General features: G+C 43.3%; 1 protein-coding gene and 1 pseudogene across 1 annotated transcript in view; one reads left to right on the forward strand and one right to left on the reverse strand.

The window, feature by feature from the left end:
• The window catches only part of STAG3 (STAG3 cohesin complex component), a 36,944-nt gene that overhangs the window by 10,454 nt on the left and 6,178 nt on the right, over positions 1-20,312 (reverse strand). Inside the window, exons 5-29 of the mRNA XM_069486767.1 lie at positions 18,183-18,279; positions 17,400-17,476; positions 16,904-17,108; positions 16,330-16,481; positions 10,877-10,950; positions 9,598-9,721; positions 9,051-9,149; positions 8,759-8,838; positions 8,003-8,110; positions 7,648-7,762; positions 7,381-7,486; positions 7,103-7,206; positions 6,743-6,835; positions 6,525-6,614; positions 6,073-6,273; positions 5,888-5,958; positions 5,696-5,783; positions 5,127-5,207; positions 4,953-5,045; positions 4,665-4,833; positions 4,415-4,551; positions 3,516-3,617; positions 2,553-2,701; positions 2,223-2,351; positions 1,969-2,126 (exon numbers count right to left, since the gene is read on the reverse strand). Coding sequence (XP_069342868.1) covers positions 1,969-2,126; positions 2,223-2,351; positions 2,553-2,701; positions 3,516-3,617; positions 4,415-4,551; positions 4,665-4,833; positions 4,953-5,045; positions 5,127-5,207; positions 5,696-5,783; positions 5,888-5,958; positions 6,073-6,273; positions 6,525-6,614; positions 6,743-6,835; positions 7,103-7,206; positions 7,381-7,486; positions 7,648-7,762; positions 8,003-8,110; positions 8,759-8,838; positions 9,051-9,149; positions 9,598-9,721; positions 10,877-10,950; positions 16,330-16,481; positions 16,904-17,108; positions 17,400-17,476; positions 18,183-18,279 — 2,902 coding nt within the window. The remainder of the gene's footprint in view (positions 1-1,968; positions 2,127-2,222; positions 2,352-2,552; positions 2,702-3,515; positions 3,618-4,414; positions 4,552-4,664; positions 4,834-4,952; positions 5,046-5,126; positions 5,208-5,695; positions 5,784-5,887; positions 5,959-6,072; positions 6,274-6,524; positions 6,615-6,742; positions 6,836-7,102; positions 7,207-7,380; positions 7,487-7,647; positions 7,763-8,002; positions 8,111-8,758; positions 8,839-9,050; positions 9,150-9,597; positions 9,722-10,876; positions 10,951-16,329; positions 16,482-16,903; positions 17,109-17,399; positions 17,477-18,182; positions 18,280-20,312) is intronic.
• Positions 1,571-1,691, forward strand: LOC138394890 (U2 spliceosomal RNA; annotated as a pseudogene).

Consider the following 20,312-nt stretch of genomic DNA (forward strand, 5'->3'; position numbering starts at 1 on the left):
GCAATGGTTTCTTAAGATACGACACCAAAAGCACAAGCAATGTAAGAAAAAAAATAAAGTAGATTTAATCAAAATTAAGAGCTTTTGTGTTGGAAGGACACCATCAACAACATGAAAAGACAATGCACAAAAAGGGAGAAAACTTTTGTGTGTCATAAGGAATCCTGTATCTAAAATATATAAAGAACTCTTAAAACTTAACAATAAAAAACCAAATATCCCAATTTAAAAATAGCAAAGGATCTGAATAGACATTTCTTCAAAGATAAACAAACTGTCAATCAGCACAGGAAAAGATGCTCAGTATCACTAGTCATTAGGGAAATGCCAATTTAAATCACCATGAGATAAACAGTTGTTCGGAGATAGATAAAATTAAGAAGACGGTAACAAGTACTGGTGAGGAAGTGAAGAAACTGGAGCTCCCATACATTGTTGGTAGGATTATAAAATGGTGTAGGCACTTTGGAAAACAGTTTGGTGGTTCCTCAAAAAGTTAAACATAGAGTTACCATATGACCCAGCAATTCCACTCCTAGGTATATTTCAAGAAAAACTGAAAAGATATGTCCACCCAAAAAACTTGTACACAAATGTTTAGCGGCATTATACGTAATAGTCAAAAAGTGGAAATAACTCAAAGGTCAATCAACTGATTAATGGATAAATAAAATATGACACAAACATACAATGGCATAGTATTCCACCACACAAAGGTATGAGGTACTGATCTATGCTAAAGCACGGATGAACCTTGAAAACATTGTGCTAAGTGAAAGGCGGCAGACACAAAAGGTCACATATTGTATGATTAAATTTATGTGAAATATCTGGAATAAGCAAATCCAGAGACAGAAATTAGATTAGTGCTACCACCTGAGGCTTGGAGGATGGGGCGAGACTGTTAATGGGTTTGTGGTTTCTTTCGAAGTGATGAAAATGTTCTAAGATTAGATAGTGGTGATGGCTGCACAACTCAGTGAATATACCAAAAACCACTTGTGTTCACTGTAAAACAATGATTTTTATAGCATGTGAATTATGTCTCAATAAAGCTGTTACATAAAATTCCCTTTTAAAATGTATACTAGAGGCTGGGTGCAGTGGCCCACACCTGTAATCCTACACTTGGGAGGCCGAGGCAGAAGGATTGCTTGAGCTCAGGAGTTCAAGACCAGCCTGAGTAAGAGCAGGACCCTGTTTCTACTAAAAGAATTAGCTGGGTGTGGTGGCATGTGCCTGTACTCCCAGCTATTTGGGAGGCTGAGGCAGGAAGATCACTTGAGCCCAGGAATTTGAGGTTGCAGTGAGCTGCAATGACGCCACTGTACTTTACCGGGGTGACAGAGCGAGACTCTGTTTTTACTTTAAAAAAAAAAAAAAAAGTACACTAGAAAACACATACTAGCAAATCAAACTGTGATTGCTAGGATGTTATCACTTAATATGAGACTATGTTTAAAAAAAAAGTAAATTAAAGAAAAAACTTTAGGTAAATTACAAGACTAGTGATGGTGTAAAGGTAAAACATCATGAAGGTTGTGTAAAGATCTCTAAAATTTGGAAAATAATCGCTTCTTCGCCTTTTGGCTAAGATCAAGTGTAGTATCTGTTCTTATCAGTTTAATATCTGAAAAGAAAAAATATTTGGAAAATAATGGAATACAAGATGTCAAGGAGGGGCACTCTAAATATACAGCTTTCTTAGTTCAATCTTTGGTTTTATCATTAGTTTCTTTTTTTTAATTCCCTTCCCAGTCCTGTCCCTATCATTAGTTTCTGTTTGCTTTTTCACAGAGGTTTGCTATTTTTAGTTGGCTAGACAAACCTCGAAGAAAGTGAATACCCTTAATGATAATAGATGATCAATGAAATGTTTTACAAAATAGAAGCCTGAAGAAGGCCAAAGACCATCTGCTGCTTATCTAAGTGGTGGCAATAAAACAGGCAGCTCACACAGCACTCTACCTTCAAGGCGCCTCTTCTTGGAGCGGGGGTATCCCTGAGGGCTGCCCTCTGCTGTGTTCTCCACAGGGCTGAGAGAGTTGCAGTAGGTGGTGACTGGACCCCAGGGACGGCCAGGTGCCTGGGAGACATGCTGCAGGCACTTTTCCAGGTAAGACAGTCTGAGAAAGAGGTGGAATGAAGAGGCGAAGATGGCCACTGGGCCCTCACCAGCCCCTTTTTCCTTAACCCACATCTGTATCCACCCACCAACTTACAGCAGCTGCTTGTCCTGATGGAAGAGTCGGGGGGAAAACTCTGCAAGGAGCTCTAGGAACGCAAGATTTGGGGGCTGACCGGAGGAGCCAGCTGGAGGAAGCTCAGACAAGGAGAACTTGATGCCTTCCCTTCATTGGGCAGAATTATTTTAGGAAGATAGTCCCTTCCCACTGAAACATCCCGTCCAAGTGTACCCTCTCCCTGACCCTAGCTTGTCTCCAGGAGCATGGCCAGCAACAACCTGACTGCTCCATCTTGACACGCTTACCCTCCCTCCAAGACCTCACTCCCAGCCCTCCCTGTACAGTCTCCAAACAATACTTCCTTACTTGTGTAGCATGACCACAAGGTCACGGTTCTGCAGCTGCTGGGGTCCAAAGCTCAAGGCAAACCTCCGGGCCAGGTCCCTCATCTCAATGAAGGCTGGAAGTTCATTCAGGCCCTGGGGCCCCTGTTCCTGCAGCAGTTCTGTGTACAACTGTGTCCAGGAGGCACGGTACATTTGGGAAAGGGAGGAACAGGTGGAAATAGAGAAGCACCGCATTCCATTCTCTGGTGAGATATTCCAAAGAGCTTTGGGGCCCATCTACTACTTTTACTCTTTTTTTTTTTTTTTTTTTGAAACAGAGTCTCACTCTGACACCTGGCTAGAGTGCAGTGGTGTCACCATAGCTCACTGCAACCTCAAACTCCTGGGCTAAAGCTATATCTTGCCTCAGCCTCCCAAGTAGCTGGGACTACAGGTGTGTGCCATAACATCCAAATTTTTCTATTTTGTAGTACCGATGAGGTCTCATTCTTGCTCAGGCTGGTCTCGAACTCCCGAGCTCAAGCAATCCTCATGCCTCAGCCTCCCAGAATGCTAGGATTATAGGCGTGAGCCACCGTGTCCGGCCTTACTCTGTCTTTCCTCCTAGGACACTGCCCCAATCCCTGGCCCCTGCAGCAGAGAGCGCCTTCACCCCTGCTCTGTAATAACAACTGAAAACATCTGTAGTAACTGAGGGAGGCTGAGACAGAACAGACTAAAAAATAATTACGAATTCCCTGTTACTTCCTTATTGGTGCTCCCACATCCTGATAGCTGATTTCTGTGGGGTTGGGGTTGAAACTGCCCGGTCAATTAAAAAAATACTTTCTAAAGGTCGGCTAGGTATGAAGGAGCCTGACATTGAAAGTTGGAGTCAAAATAAGAAAATTCCTGCTCTTAAAGTAGCTGAGGGGGACAGAGAGTTGGGGACTACAGGGAGGAAATATCATGGGTTTGAGGCCCTCTAGGCAGAAGGAAGCACCTGTTTCAGGCTCAACAGTAGGATTCGGGAACAGTGACTTCTGTCAATCTGTCTTGCTCTAGTTAATGTTTCCTTGATGATATCACCATAGTCGTTGTAGAACTGAGGGAGAAGAAATGGAGAAGGTACTGTTTGACCACTGGAAAAGATTTAGTTTTGTTTCTTCCTTTACATCCCAAATCACATCTCCTTCCCAAAGTGCCTTAGGTAAGAAACATCAATCTAAGCATAAAATAACTCAGACTAGACCTTGTCTCTAACCAATTGGTATAAAACCCAAAAGATATCTGAGTTTAGGTAAATAAGTAATGGAAGAAACTCTGCCTTGAGCCCTATTCTTGGAGAAGAGCAGTGAGCCTGCCAGTGCACACGTTCCCCCGCACTGAAGCCTTCACTATTTGTCTCTCCCCCACTAGGACAGAAGCTCCACAAAATGGGAAGTTTAGTCTGTCTGTTCACTGCTGTGTCCTTAGCGCCTAGAACGGTGCTTGGCAGATAGGCAGGCGCTCAATAAACAAAGACCAATATGATGGTGGGTTGAGGAAACTGAGGTTCGTGTCTGGGCATCTTGTAAAGACTAATCCTCTTCCATTCCTTTTTCCTTCTTGTATCACTCCATTCCACAGACTGGGTTTGGAGAAAAAAAAGATTTCTGGACAGGAAGAATAAGCTATTTCTCCTCCAGTGAATTTCTTAACAGCTTTTTCTCCATAATTATTTACTGCTCTCTTTTTGGTCCCTTTATTCTAAACTCCTACTGCCTGTCCCTCCTACTTCTCCTGTAAGCCTTGATACCATCAGGTGCCCTCACCTGCCTTTCTGTAGTGCTACACTGCCTGAAGTCAGGGCTGTGCTCAAATTGGTCCCCTCTCCTTTATTTCTGTAAGGCTTCACTGTACCTTGTTGTAGTGTTTGAAAACATCTGAGGCTGCGTCCATCTCCAGCACCCCATAAAGCAACAGCTTACAGAATCCGGCCAAGAGGCGGCGCCGCTGGTGCAGCTGCTCTATCTGTAAATGATCCTCCTGGGAATGACCTGGCTCATATCAAATGCAGAATGCAATTACAGACTAAGGCCCCTGCCCTATATTCCTGAGCCAGGCCCAAGCCCCAAACCCTTCCCGAGCCCCAGGTATAGAGTCCCTGTACCACTACCCAGGTCTCCAGGCTGGATGAAGACATGGTCCATGAGGAAGCTGGCCAGCTCAGACTGGAGAGTAGCTTCAGGAAAAAAGACAAGAGGCTTAAGGAAATCACGGCCCCCTACAATCATCTGAGGGCTGAAGATGAGAAGCAGATCGCTCAATAAGACAAAAGCCTGTTGGGGGAAAATAAAGGATGCTTAAAAGGATAGAATGTTTCCTAGGGTAGAAATGACACAGCCAATCTCTCCTTGGTACTGAGGGGGCACTTGCTCCCACTTGCGTAAACGCTCACCTGCTCCTGGATCTCAGGATCTACATCTGAGAGGCAGCTCTGGCAGAGCTCGCAGAAGGCCACCATTCTGCCCTTCAAACTCAGCAGCTGCTTCTGTGGGGACAGCAGCTTGAAGGGGAGGAATGAAGACACAGGCTCCTCACTCCCGTGACCCCTTCTCAGACCCATACTCACCTGGGAAGCATCTGATCCAGAAACGTGGGTCAGTGTCCAGAGGATGGAAAAATAGACGAGAGTCAAGGCTGGCAGGGTCACCTGTAACAACAAAATGTTAGAAAAATGAGGTTTGGATCAGGAGAGTGAGAGGCAGGAGAGAGACAGAGAGAAGGAGGGGAGGGCAGATACACACACACAGCAGTGAAGAAGACAGAAAAGGAGATCTGGGGAGAGACCCAATTCCTTTTCTGGTGGAAAAGAACTGATACTCTGGACTAACCTTCAGAGGCTTCTATACTGGGTGGAAATCTACCTCTCCCTAATTTACTCTAAGTTTCCTAGAATCCCTCAATGTTACCTTTGACTCCCAGGAAACCTGACATGATGGCGGTTTTGAGGCACTAGAAGTACAGTCTACCTTTCAAGAAAGGAATGGAAGGAGTGACCCCCACCTGATCTTCCTCCGTGTATCCATGCCACACTCTGGGACCAGACCCACCTAGGAGAGGTGGCTACCTTTGTGTTTAAAGGACACAGGCCTTTAGAAACTCCTCCCCTGCCCCTATATCTCCAGCCCATCTACCTGCCTGGTGAGGAACCTCTCCTGTGTCCACAGCCTTTCGGAGGAGTCGGTAGCATGGCTCATAGAGCTCCCAGCGAGTCAGGTCATGAGCACTTTGCAGGGAGAGAGGGAAACATTACACCGGAACAGAACAAAGGGAGCCAACTCCACAGACACCAGCAGAAACAGGCGAGGGAAGCGGAGGAAAGCTGCTCACTTGTAGAAGGCAGAGAGGCGCTTCAGAGTGGCTGCCAGACTATACACCTCATCCTCATCTAGGAAGGATGACTGAGGAAAAAAGAAGGTCCACAACAGGATTTTCTCAAGAACTCCCTGATCCACATTGCCTGCCTGCGGCCCTCTCCCTCATTTGGGTCGTCCTGTTGTTCACCCAGCTCCTACCTGCAGCAGCTCTTCAAGTTCCTGCTGGAAGCGGTCGGTCAGCAGATCCACCAGTTGGCTGCGAGCAAAGTCCACCCGGCTAAAGAAAGTGAACTCAGGATTACAGAGCAGGTAGAGGGCGTGAGCTCCTGCCTCAAGCACAGCTGGGTCTGCATGCTTCACCACCACCTCCTGGAGTTGCTGCAAGAACAGCTCCAGGTGCTAAAAGGGAAAAAAGATAGATGACAAGGGTCAGGGGTTAGGACAACTCTTCTGGAGGGGAGTAGAGCTGGGCAGATAAAGAATAGGGTTCAAAGCATTAAATTTCAAGGATAATGATGCTTAAAGAAGAAAAGGCTTATTGATTTTTCTGCAATCCAGGTTCCTGAAAAGAACCAGATACTGGCAGTAGAACCTTTGGCCCTAGCAGGCGAGCCACAAGGTATAGGAAATGTATCTTCCTGTCTCCTCACCTTCTCCAAGCGCCCAGTGCAGTAGATGTTGAGGTCAAAGTAGCTGAGAAGCTGGAGCAAGGGCGTGACCTTCTCTGCATCAGCTGAGAACTGTGACAGTTGTGAGAGGAAGGGCTCACTATTAGCTAACATGTTGCTAATTCCTATTCCCATCCCTCATCAGAGGCCACGTCCTTTCATTGCTCATGCCTTGATGGTCAACAGTGGGGCAGCACTACCTTGGCCAGGAGCTGTGGTAGCAGGGGAATGAGGTGCTCAGTCAGCTTCACTTTGTCATCAGCTTGGGTCTTGCGTTCTTTAAGGGTTAAGCCCTAGAATTACAATCACTTTGAAGGTAGGGGTAAAGTGCAGAGACATACTGGGCCAGAGGATGTGTATGTGCAACTCTCCTCTGCACGACCTTATCTGCTCAGGAAGGAAAAAAGAATTTGGCAGCTCCCTTCAGATTTCTTTTTTCTGGAAATGGAATTCTTTGAGGGGCAGAAGGACCACCCTGACCCAGGGCTGGAGGATAAAGATGCACAAGACCTGTCTGGATTAACACTGCTTACCTACCCAGCCCACCCCTCTCACCATACCTTTCTCCCAGTGACTCGCCCGACGGGCGGGTGACCCTCTGAAGCTTGCCGGGCACTGGACACAAGGATTTCTATCAGTGTGCTCTCCTGCACGTCGCCCAGGTCTGGGTTGGCAGGAGGATCAAAAACAGAGAGTCACAGATTAGCCACCTTCCTTCTCCAAATCCCTCCAACCCAAGCTACCTCTGCTGCCTTTTACAGGTCAGGAAAGAAATCTCTCCTGGTTTCACACTAGGAGGTGAGAAGCCCCTGTCCCCCAGCTAGCATGTGGCACGTACTCTGGTCCTTCTCCAGTAGCAGGCTTGTCAGACTCTCCCAGTCCTTCAGCTGAGACCCTGCACAGTCCCACAGACTGTCTACTAAGTAAGCCGCATGTTCATGGAGCTGCAGAAGAGGGTGCATGGTACGTTGTCAGTGCCACATTCAAATACTCTAGGAAGTGGTTATTGATTAAACATGGCTCTCCTTCCTATAGTGATTGACCCCATCTTCTCTACTTGTAGGTCTTATGCACGACAGCCAAACCCCATCTTTCCATATGTCACCTCACTCTCCACGAAGAAGGACAGCAGAAGGTGGAAGAAAGTCCTCTGGGCGCGTGGGCTTCGGCGTCGCTCCCTTTTACCCACTGTTCTTGTCTCACACTCAGGGTAGAAGAGCCTGATGGAACGGACATGAGGAAAGAGCACAGAATGGGAGGAAATAAGGATTGCAATGATCATCATGGAGGGAAGAAACAGCTAAAGAGATGATAAAGGAAAGCCCCAAGGAGTTGAAAAAAGAAAGGAGACACCAGGGACACTTTCACAGGTATGGGGAGTCCTGAGGCAGAGCAGCAGCATATGAGGGAGAGAAAATGACAGAGGATGGTGTTAAAGAGCACAAAAGAGCCCCACTCACTTCCAGTACAGAAACTCTCCCGCAGCAGAGGCTAGGGCTCGGTTAGAGGCATACACAACAGGATAGATGCTTTCACAGTCTGGGTCCGTCAGCACCCCTTCCATGTTCCTGCCCATGGAAAAGCAGAAAGAGCATGTAGATATGGATGTTGCCTTCTAGATAACCAAGTCTAGAAATAAAAATTGGCAAAAACATCAAGCATAGGCTGGGTGTGGTGGCTCATGCCTGTAATCCCAGCACTTTGGGAGGCCAAGGAGGGAAGATCACTGGAGGCCAGGAGTTTGAGACCAGCCTGGGCAATATTAAATCATCTCTACAAAAATAAAAAATTAGCTGGGTGTGATGCATGCCAGTAGTCCCAGCTACAAGGAGGCTGAAGCAGAAGTATAGCTTGAGCCCAGGAGTTCGAGCTGCAGTGACCTATGATGATGCCTCTTCACTCCAGCCTGGGCAACAGAGAAAGACCTCATCTCCTAAAATAACAACAGCAAAAAAAAAAAAAAAAAAAAAAAAGAGGCTATAACTCACAAAGAACTTTTAAATGAAGAGTGGAAGACAGAATGTAGAGAAGCAGAGAAGATAGAAACACTTTCACCCTCAAGACGCTGCAACTCAGGAATGACCTTTGCCTTTCAAACTGCTTGTAAGGAAGAGTCAAACCTATGACACGTGCAGAGACAGGACTCTGGAAGGACCTGCCTGATGCTGGAAAAGCAAAAGTCTGAGATGCTTACCCCCCTACTTCCCAGGACTCACTTAAGGATAAGTATTAGCAACCTGACGGCCTCCACTGCCACGTCGTACTCTCTGTCCATGACCATGGAAACCATCCGGTCCTGTAGAAGGAGAACATTGCTCAATTATCTCATTGTACTCATTCCAAAACATCACATTCTCTTAGGATTTGACAGATTCCTAAAGAGAGGGTGTAGAAGCAGATGCTAGGATAGCTAAAGATGTATGAGAGCAATGGAAATAGAAAGATACAAGGTGGGGAAACAGGAACTATAACAGAGAGCCAAGCAAAGGAGCCCCATCCTAGTTTCACCTTGAAGCGGCTGGTGAAGAGCTCCAGGCGTGCAGTCAGGTCCCGATTGCCGTACAGCCCTTTGAGAGCCTTCAAGCACTTCAGACGGACTTCCCGGTGCTATTGAGAAGGGAAAATCAGGAGAACAGAAGTGGGATTGACTCCTTCTCCACTCCCCTCTTAGATCACTCATTCTGGGCCTGAGTGTCCTCTATACTGAGGACTCTGAGATGTCAGAGACAATGAACAGCTATCTTTCTACTTAAAAAAACAAAAGAATCACAGCAGAATTTACCACTCATGATGAACAGGCTACCACCTAGCACTTGTTATTACCAATTCATCAGTAATTTTCTTTCATGGTAAAGTCTTTCTCCTCTAACCTCAGGTTTTGAGGCATTTCAGCTCCTGAATATGTCTTTCTTTTGAGTTTTGAGGTGCAGTGTTTTGACGGGTTGATCACTGCTCATTAGGTAAAATACCTAAGTGGCAGGACCAGGAAAATGTGAAGGTCCTAGGGCAGGCAGAGAATGAGGGGAACAGGAGACTGACTCAACTCAACTCCCACCTTATCATGCAGGGTCCAGCCAATATATTTTAAATAGCTGTCAGTGAGGAAAGAGGTACTGTAGCTCTGCATCCAACACCCAATTTCCTCGATGCAGATAGCACGGATCTCAGGAAGGACGTCCCTGCACACAGAGAGACAAAGTGACTCATCAACCTCTCTCCAAACTTTCCATCCTACCAGATAGCTATAGCTCCCTCTCACTGAAGCATTTATTTTACTGATGAAACACCATGTTCCATGCCTTTTATTTCCTCCTCCCAGTATTACATAAAAGTAAACATTTTCTTTCTTTATGAGATCGTGTGTCTATGTTGCCCAGGCTGACCTTGAACTCCTGGGCTCAAGGTATCCTCCCACCTCAACCTCTCAAGTAGCTGGGACTACAGGCGTGCCACCGCACCCAGTTAGTAAACGTTTTCTATCTGTAACCAGCCCGTAAAATAGTTGAATCAGCCTTGTACAACCTTATTCTCCACGCCCTTTTTAAAAATTGATTTTGAAAGTTCATTTAACTGTTGGCCAAACTGTGTATTTTCATTTTATTTTTTTAACAATGGTTGTCTCAAGAATGCGTGTGTGTTTTAATTCCACTTTAAGAAAAGGTTAAATGAAGCCAGGCAGGAGGACTGCTTGAAGCCAAGAGCTGAAGGCTGCAGTGAGGTGTGATTGTGCTACTGTACTTCAGCTTGGGCCACAGAGCAAGACCCTGTCCCTAAAAACAACAACAATAAAAAAAAAAAAAGAAGAAGAAGAAGAGAAGGTTAAATCAGCTGAAAGGTTCTGGAAAGGCAAATGTTAAAATCTAGGTAAGAGTGAGAAACAACTACAGATACTCTTTTAAACTAATTCTACCAGTTCTTTAAACAGTATAAACTCCCCTGCCATGCACGGTAAGCCAGGGAAAGGTTTGCCCAGCTGCATACACTCCACAGGAAAGCTCCACTTTTTGGTTCTCTGCTCTTATCCTCTCAAGTCTCCAACTACAGAAAGATTGTCGGGGGAGGGAGATTGTGGGGGCAGATCTTGGGCAAAGCTGGAGGAAGAGAATACTCAGCAATGCCTTATCCTCTTATTTTCTCCCAGAAAAGCTTAGCAGATCCTTTGTAGGTAAAGATAAACTAAACCTACTAATCTGAAACATTTGTTGATAGAGTTTTTGCTTCAGCTGCATTAGCTCTGGGACTAACCAAATAATTGGGGGGGAGGGCGCTTGTCACTTCCACAGACTCCAAAACCAAACAACAGCTGCTTCAATGAAAGAATCCCATTAACTCACCTGTACCGATGTACAAAGACACCCCTGAAGAGGGCATTCATCATCCCTTCAATTTCCTCTTGATGCTCTTGGAGCTGGAGGACAGGAAAGAACAGGTCAATCTCTTTTGTATCCCAACAGCCTAAGATATACAGAAAAGTACAGCTTCTACCTACTTCCTATTTATTATAGGACACGCCCCTGGTAGTCTATGCTCTCTTTTAAACCTTCTAATTCTGGAAGAAGCTGTATAGTCAACTAATGCCTCAGAGGTTTCTTTGGGTTCCAAAAAAATATCCCCTCTTTGTGTGGTTATTCTAACTCTTCAGAAGTCCTAGCTGGTAGTTATAGAGGCACACCTTATTTTATTACACTCCATTTTATTGTGCTTCACAGATAGTGCATTTTTTACAAATTGAAGGTCTGTGGCAACTCTGCGTTGAACATTTCTATTGACACCAGTTTTCTAACAGCATGTGCTCACTCTGTGTCTCTGTCACATTTCAATAATTCTCGCAATATTTCCAACTTTTTCATTCTTATGATATCTGTTATGGTGATCTGTGATCTTTAATGTTACTGTAATTTTTTTGGAGAACCACAAATTGCACCAATATAAGACAGCAAACTTAATTGATAAATATTTACATACTCTGCTTCACCAACAAGCCATTATTCCCCTCTTCCTCTCATTGGGCCTCCCGATTCCATGAGACACAACAATATTGAAATTAGGCCAATTAATAACCCTACAATGGCCTCTAAGTGTTCAAGTTAAAAGGAAGAGTCACATGTCTCTCACTTTAAATCAAAAAATAGAAATAATTAAGCTTATAGTGAGGAAGGCATGTCAAAAGCCAGAATAGAGCCAGGTGCAGTGGCTCACACCTATAATCCTAGCACTCTGGGATGTCAAGGCAGGAGGATTGCTCGAGCTCAGGAGTTTGAGACCAGCCTGAGTAAGAGGAGACTCCCATCTCTTCCAAAAATAGAAAATATTAGCCCGGCATCATGGCACACACCTGTTGTCCCAGCTACTTGGGAATCTGAGGCAGGAGGATGGCTTAAGCCCAGGAGTTTGAGGTTGCAGTGAGCTAAGATGATACCACTGCACTCTAGCCGGGGCAACATAGTGAGACTGTCCAAAAAAAAAAAGCCAGAATAGGCCAAAAGCAGGACTCTTGCACCAAACAGCCAAGTTATGAAAGCAAAGGAAAATTTGTTGAAAGAAATTAAATTAAAAGTGCCACGGCAGTGAACACATGAATGATAGGGAAGCAAAACTGTCTTACTGCTTATGGGGGGAAAGTTTTAGTGGCCTAGATAGAAGTTCAAACTAGCTACAACATTCCCTTAAGCCGAAGCCTAATCAAGAGGAAAGCCCTAACTCTCTTCAATTCCATGAAGGCTAAGAAGAGGCGAGGAAGCTGCAGAAGCAAAGTTTGAAGCTAACAAAGGTTGGTTCATGAGGCTTAAGGAAAAAAGCTGTCTCTATAACATAAAAGTGCAAGGTGAAACAGTAAGTGCTGATATAGAAGCTGCAGCAAGTTATCCAGAAGATCTTCCCCATCAATGAAGGTGATGACACTAAATAACAGAGTTTCAATGTAGATGAAACAGCCTTCTATTGGAAGAAGATGCCATCTAGGACTTTCATAGCTAGAGAAGAAAAGTCAATAGCTGGCCTCAAAACTTCAAAGGATAGGCTGACTCTCTTGTTAGGGGCTAATGCAGCTGATGACTTTAAGTTGAAGCCAATACTCATTTGCCATTCCAAAAATCCCAGGGCCCTTAAGAATTATTCTAAATCTCTGCCTGGACTCTATAAATGGAACAAGAAACCCTTGATGACAGCACTTCTGTGCATTCAGTAGAAAGCAAGGTCTACTGAATATTTTTTGTTTGTTTTTGTTATTTTTTTGAGACAGGGTCTTGCTCTGTCTTCCGTGCTAGAGTGCAGTGGCATGGTCATCATTCACTGCAACCTCAAACTCCTGGGTTCAAGTGATCCTCTTGCCTCAGCCTCTCGAGGAGCTGGGACTACAGGTGCATACCACCCTGCCTAGCTAATTTTTCTATTTTTTGTAGAGAAAGGGTCTTGCTCTTGCTCAGGCTGGTCTCAAGCTCCTGGCTCAAGTGATCCTCCTGCCTCAGCCTCCCAGAGTGCTAGGATTATAGGCATGAGCCACCTCTCCTGGCCTACTAAATATTTTAAGCCCACTGTTGAAACCTACTGCTTAGGGAAAAAAAGATTTCTTTCAAAATATTATTGCTCAGTGACAATGCACATGGTCACCCAAGAGCTCTGATGGAGATGTACAAGGAGATGAATGTTGTTTTCATGCCTTCTAACATAACATTCATTCTGCAACCCATAGATCAAGGAGTAATTTCAACTTTCAAGTCTTATCATTTAAGAAACACATTTCATAAGACTTTAGTTGCCATAGATAGTGGTTCCTTTGATGGATCTGGGCAAAGTCAATTAAAAACCTTCTGGAAAGTATTCACCATTCCAGATGCCATTAAGAACACTTGTGATTCATGGAAGGAGGTCAAAATATCCACATTAACAGGAATTTGGAAAAGTTGACTCCCACCCTAATGGATGACTTTGAGGGTTTCAAGAACTCAATGGAGGAAGCCTCCACAGATGTGATGGAAACAGAAAGAGAACTAGAATTGTAAGTGGAGCTTGAAGATGTGATTAAATTGCTGCAATCTCAGGCTGGAACTTCAATTAATAAAGAGCTGCTTCTTATGGATAAGCAAAGAAAGTGGTTTTGTGAAATGGAATCTACTTCTGTTAAAGATGCTGTGAACATTGTTGAAATGACAATAAAGGATTTAGAACATTACATAAACTTAGTTGCTACAGCAGCAGCAGGGTTTGGGAGGATTGACTTCAGTTTTAAAAGAAGTTCTACTGTGGGTAAGATACTATCAAAACAGCACTGCATGCTACAGAAATATTGTCTGTGAAAGGAAGAGTCAACAGATACAGCAAACTTCACTGTTGTCTTAAGAAATTGCCACAGCCACCCCAACCTTCAGCAACTGCCACCCTGATCAGACAGCAGCCATGCATACTGAGGCAAGATCTTCCACTAGCAAAAAGATTGGAACTCACTGAAGGCTCAGATGATCCTTAGCATTCTTTAGAAATAAAGCATTTTAAATTAAGATATATAGATTGTTTTCTTAAGAAATAATGCCATTGCACACTTAATAGACTATAGGATAGTATAAACATAATTTTTATATACACTAGGAAACAAAAACCTTTGTGTCACTCACTTTATCACAGTGGTCTGGAACCAAACCCACAGTATCTCTGAAGTGTGCCTGTATATGTTTTTGACTAACAATTAGGAAAACAAATTTTTAATAAATGAAGTTTGTTTAATAGAAGAAGTGGAACTGTCAAAAATGAGAAGAAAAAACTGTATCAGTAGTTCTGAACTGGGGGCAATTTTGTCTCCTTGGGGAGATTTAGCAATGTCTGAAGATTAGTTGTCACAACTTGGTCGGGGGACAGGGTACTACTGGTATCTAATAGATAGAGGCCAGCGATGCTACTAAACATCCTACAATGCCAGGACAATCCCCCAATGTCCATAGTGCCATTGTTAAGAAACCCTGGATTACATGAAGAATAGATACCAAGGAAGCAGAATTACAAGGGGAAAGGGATCATTCTTTAAGACAACTGACACCACCTCTTCAATGAAGCAATATATTGGGGAAAAAAGGTGGGGAGACAGATATTCTGTATAAAATTGAGAGACTTAAGAACCACAACAACCAAATGCACAGTCCTTAATTAGATCCTGGTTGGAATTAATCAAATATAAAAAGCATTTGGGGGACAAATGAGGAAGATATGAATTGGAATTAGAAAACATTAGGGAATCATTGTTAATTTTTTGGGATGTGAAAATGGTATTAGGATTATGAAGGAACATAGTTTTTTAGAGCATATATTTAAGTCTTGAGGATTGAAGCACCAATATGTCCACAATTTATGATAAAACAGCAAAAAAGAGATGAAGTAAATACATAAAATATTAGTTACTAAATCTAGATAATGTGTATATTTTGTACCAGTATCTCTACTTTTCTAAGTGTTTGAAAGTTTTAATATTTAAAGGAAAAGGAAGGAAGGGAGGGAGGTAGGAGGAGGAGAGAAGGGAAAGTTGAGTCATCAGTACCAAATTCTATAGAAGTCTGTAAAAGGGAGATTGAGAAAGGCCACTGGCTTTAGGAATTAGGAAGTCATTGGTTTACATAGTTTCAAAGAAAAATGGGGATATGAGCTAGGTAGCAAAAAGGATTCAGTCAGCTGGACATTAAGGGAGCAAAGAAATACTACCCTAAAAGGATGGACGGAAATAAGAGTAACTTGTAGGGAAGCAAAGTGAAAGAAAGAGTCAAGAGCCTATATACATTTTATAAGTTGGAAGAGAAAAACAGTGGGGAGGGAGAAATTAAAGGTAAAATGAGGGAATGATAATTGATAAAGCAAGAGCCCAGAGAAGCAAAAAAAAAAAAAGATTCACACTAGTGTACATAATTTAAAATCCAGGACAGACTCATCAATATACATAAGCTTTTAAGATCAACCTGGCAATGAAAATAGTAAAAGAGAACGAGGGAAGTAGAATGGAGGAGATCTTTTGTGAGGGCTGGGGAAGGAGCCAAATGATACAGTTAGACTTGGTGAGTCTTGCCGACCTCATGGGGTGGGGCATGTCTCAGACAGTAATGAGAGTGGGGAGAAAACATCAGTGTGTTAGTCTCATGGTAGACCCAGCTGTTTGAAGCTTTATGTAAGTTTAAAAGGAAACAACACAAATACCAACTATGATCCAGGCTCAGTAATTTATTTATTATCTTGTTTAACCTTCACAAAAAGGTGAAATTATCCCTTTTTGAAGAAAAGAAAACTGAAGCTTAGAGAGGTTACATACTGGCCATGGAGCCAGTAGGTAAACAGAACAAAATTCAAACCCGGGAGTCACTGGGAGGCCTACGCTTTTTCCATTCCTTGAAAACTTGGCCTTGTCGGTGCCTGGTCTTCAGTACTCCTGCACTGTACAAGACTAACTTGTACACTGCACACTTAACAAGAAAGTCAAAACTTAATTCCTTCCATGACAGGCAGGTGCAGTGCTTAAAACACTTCTGATGATGAGTGTTGACAAAGGGAAACTGAGCAAAAGTGGAATTACAGAGAACTCTAATTTAAACATGATTTATTGAGCCCACAACCCAGAAACAAGATGAATGTGCAATGACCTCTGACAGGATGGGTCCATAAAACTATTACCGCACTCCAATATTCATGATCTGAAAGGTTGCTTGGGGCCTTTGCCTTACTGAGTAGCTAGCGCTGGGGTCGGATCAGGAAGTCTGCAGTAGCAGTGGACAGAAGATGGGAAAGAGGAAGGGAAGAAGCAGGGAACACTCCTTACCTCTTTTCGTTTCTCCAACAGGCTCTCCAGCCTCTCAGGTGCTCTCAGCCCTGGCCCCTTGTTTCGTTCAGCCTCATATTGACGCTGATTGTTGTCTTTGTGCAGACTCAGTTGGAGGGCAACTCTTACCAGGGAGGTCATCAGTTTCATGGCTGTGTGTGAGGAAAAACAAGACAAAGAAATCATTACTTAAGTCAGAGGAGGGAGGATAGATTTAAAATAGAAGGAGAAAAGGGCAGTGAAAATGAGAAGATGGAGTATGGTGACCTAATATCCTAAGACTGCCTGTTCTGGAGTAGACTTTCTCCCTCTGAACTCTTTTGGCCTGCCTTTAACCCTCAGCATAGTCCCAGTGGTGAGCTATGAGAAAAATATTAAGGCTGCAAATTCTTACTATGATCCACCCCTTTTCCAAATTCCACTAGTGAGAAACTGGATTAAGGTTTGGGATAAAAGGTGCATGGCCTTGAAGTAATGAGCTAAGATGAGGGTAGGAAAGATCTAGAACTGGAGAACAGAGGAAAGTTCTACCAATCCCCAGGAGAATGCCCATAGAGTAATAACGAGTGCTCACCAGCGAGAGTGCTAGTGTGACGGAAGGCACGAACTTGGGAGTCTGAGAGGCCGGTGAGAAGGGAGATGAGGTTGTCCATAGGGAAGCCATCATAGAGGAGGCTGTACTGGCACTGATAGACCAATGTCTTCACAAATTCACAGAAGCTGCTGTGGAACTTCTTCCAGGATGGACCTGGAGCTGTCAGGGGGTACTCTCCTGAGTCCTACAGAAAGGTTTAGGAAAAGAATGGCAAGTTATTACCAGGTCCATTAAGCCATAGGGGCTTGGATATCAACAGTATAGTAAAAATGTGTCCCTGTTATACCTCATTTCCTGTTATTCTCCCCAACTCTAAAGGCATATTCAAGTAATATCTAAGGGTCCCTTTTACCCCCAAGAGATTGAACTCTTCCTCCTAAAAGCAACTCTATTTCCAAGAACCAGAAAGAATGGGGTAATAGGCCTTGGGTTTTAAAATAAGAGTGGCAAGAGGATCCTGGTCATCTTCCTCCACCTCATTAAACTGTTCTGTTAGGTGCCGGATGATCTCTGAGTTGGACATCTTCGTGAACATCTCGGAGGTCACAGTGCCTGAAGAATGGAGAAGATAAGGTGTTTATAAGGAAAATAACAGGACACTGTGATTATTTACAGACACATGTAAAGAAGAGCACGAGAACATATTTAAAAGACCTTAGGTGGAGAATCAGAAAACCTGAATCCTAGTCATGTCGTAAGTCTGCCACTAACCAAACTGTGTGTCTGCTATAAGACAACTTCTCTGAATAACCCAAAGGAATCAAGCAGTAGAAAATTGTGGTTTAAATAAATAATCCAACAAAAAACAAATAAAACTAGGACAGATGCTGGATTCTTATATAGTACAACCTGACTATCTGCCTTAATAAATTAAGCCATGGCATCTGGAGATCTGGGGGCACCACAGTTTCAGAGAAATACGGGCAAAGTGGCTGAGAAAATAAAAGATTATTTCATCTGGAAAGACTAAAGCGTGCCTGACAGTCCATTTTCAAATTTGTGAACATTGAACATCATTATCATCACATATGCATGATTAGTTATTTTTCCACAAAGGGCCTTAACTCCAACCAACCTAGTTCCCCCCTGGACCACTTCCTTTATCTACCAATGAAAAATGTTAAATAGGTTAAACTTTTCTGATGCTTTACCTTCTCCTTTTACTTAGGAAATGTCTAATCCTCATGTAAATGCAGTAAGAATTTCACAACATTGGAGCAAAAGACTAGGGATTAGAAAGGGAAAGGAGTTTCCTCACCTTTACATCCACAAGATCGGATGAAAAAGTTAATTAGCTCCAGGAATCCTGCATCCTGGTCTTGCTTGTAGTTATCCAGCCACTCATCTATCAAAGACTAGGGAAAAAATGTGGATGATTTCTATTTCTGGCAATGTGACAGAATATAAAGCCTGTATGATCTTCCCAACTGATGTATCTGAACTTCTGACTAAAATGTATCCAACTGATGTATCTGAACTTCTGATTAAAAACAGAGCCAGATGCTATGGCTTACGCCTGTAATCCCAGCTACTCAGGAGGCTGTGGTGGAAGGATTGCTTGACCCAGGAGTTCGAGACCAGCCTGGGCAACACAGTGAAACCCTGTCTCTACAACAAGTTTTTTTTAAAAATTAGCCAGGTATGGTGTCATGTGCCTGTAGTCCCAGCTACTTGGGAGGCTAAGGCGGGAGTATCACTTCAGCCCGGAAGTTTAAGGCTACAGAGAGCTATGACTGTGCCACTGCACTCCAGCCAGGGCAACAGAGAAAGACCCCATCTCTAAAATAAATAAATTGACAAACTATTCAAAACATCTTTTAAAATGTATTGCTGAAAGGTAGAATTCCATATAGGCCAAAAATCAGGTGAAGGTACCGATTCTGGGAGGTAAGCAAGCTGACTTTTGCCCTGAGGGTTTCATTAAACCCTGGGGACCCTGACTTTGTGTCAGGATGCTTGCATGGAGTGGAGAGTACAAGAGATAGAGCCTAAAGTCTTTCTAAGAGTAGTTAAAAAAGATGAAGTGCCTACAATAAATCTGGGTCCTGCAAAGAGTCACATCCTCAAGGAAACAAGAATGAAAAATAAACCTACAGGGCAGACAAGGGTAGCAAGAAAACTAGCTTGTTATGATCTTAGTGTGGGTGAATGGGAAAAAAGAATTCTACCTTGGGAATTTATAACCACATCTAGCCCTCATGTCTGGATTTGCAGTCAAGAGTCACACTACATATATGATCAGAATAATCTCAATCAGAGAATTTAATTAAAAGTGAATCTGGAGTATCCCCAGGCAACTGCCAGAAGTAAATGCAAATTCCTCCCTTAAAAACCCACTTTTTGGGGAGAGGGGTGCAAAAAAAACCCCACCTTTAGCCTAGGCCCCAAAGAATTCCAACACATAGAGCACCAGGCAGAATAAGCGGCTCACAGTAAAACCCAGTAAAATATATAAAGAAACAAAGTATTAACGGCATAATTACATTCACAAAGCTACACAATAAAGCTATCACAGATTATAAAATGACCATGTTTAATACAATTAAAGAAATAAAAGAAACGTCTGAAAGTAGAAGCAAAGAACACTCAAATTTGAAAATGGGCCAAATAAAATTTACAGAAGTGAAGAATAAACAAAATTTTAAAATTCAATGGAAGATTAAAAGTAGACTGGACATAGCAGAACAGAAGATGAGTGAACTGGAAGTTGAGTCAAGGAAATTATCCAAAATGCAGCCCAGAGAGACTAGCAGGTGAAAATAATGAAAGATATATTAAGACACATGGAGGCTGGGCATGGTAGGTCACACCTGTAATCCCAGCACTTTGGGAGGCCGAAACAGGAGGACTGCTTGAGGACAGGAGTTTAAGACCAGCCTGGCAACATAGCGAGACCCTGTATATACAAAATATAAAAAAATTAGCTGGGTGCAGTGGTGTGCACCTGTAGTCCTGCTACTTGGGAGGTTAAGGTGAGAGGATCACCTGAGCCAAGGTGTTCAAGGTTGGCCGGGTGCGGTGGCTCACGCCTGTAATCCTAGCACTTGGGAGGCCGAGGCGGGCAGATTGTTTGAGCTCAGGAGTTCGAGACCAGCCTGAGCAAGAGTGAGACCCCATCTCTATTTACAAAAAAAAAGAAAAAAGAAAAAAAAAAAGATGTTCAAGATTGCAGTGAGCTATGATGATGCCACTGCACTCAAGCCTGGGTGATAGACTAAGACTCCATCTCTTTTTAAAAAAGAGAGAGAGAGAGAGAATAAAGTGAGCAGCTCTAATGATGTCCAACTGAATTCCAGAAGATAATAAAATGAGAAACAGGCAGTATTTGAAAATAATTTTCCATACATACTTGTTGAAAGACACCAATCCAGAGTTAGGAAGCTAATGG

The sequence above is a fragment of the Eulemur rufifrons genome, chromosome 14 (genome assembly GCF_041146395.1).
Source record: "Eulemur rufifrons isolate Redbay chromosome 14, OSU_ERuf_1, whole genome shotgun sequence".
NCBI lineage: Eukaryota > Metazoa > Chordata > Mammalia > Primates > Lemuridae > Eulemur > Eulemur rufifrons.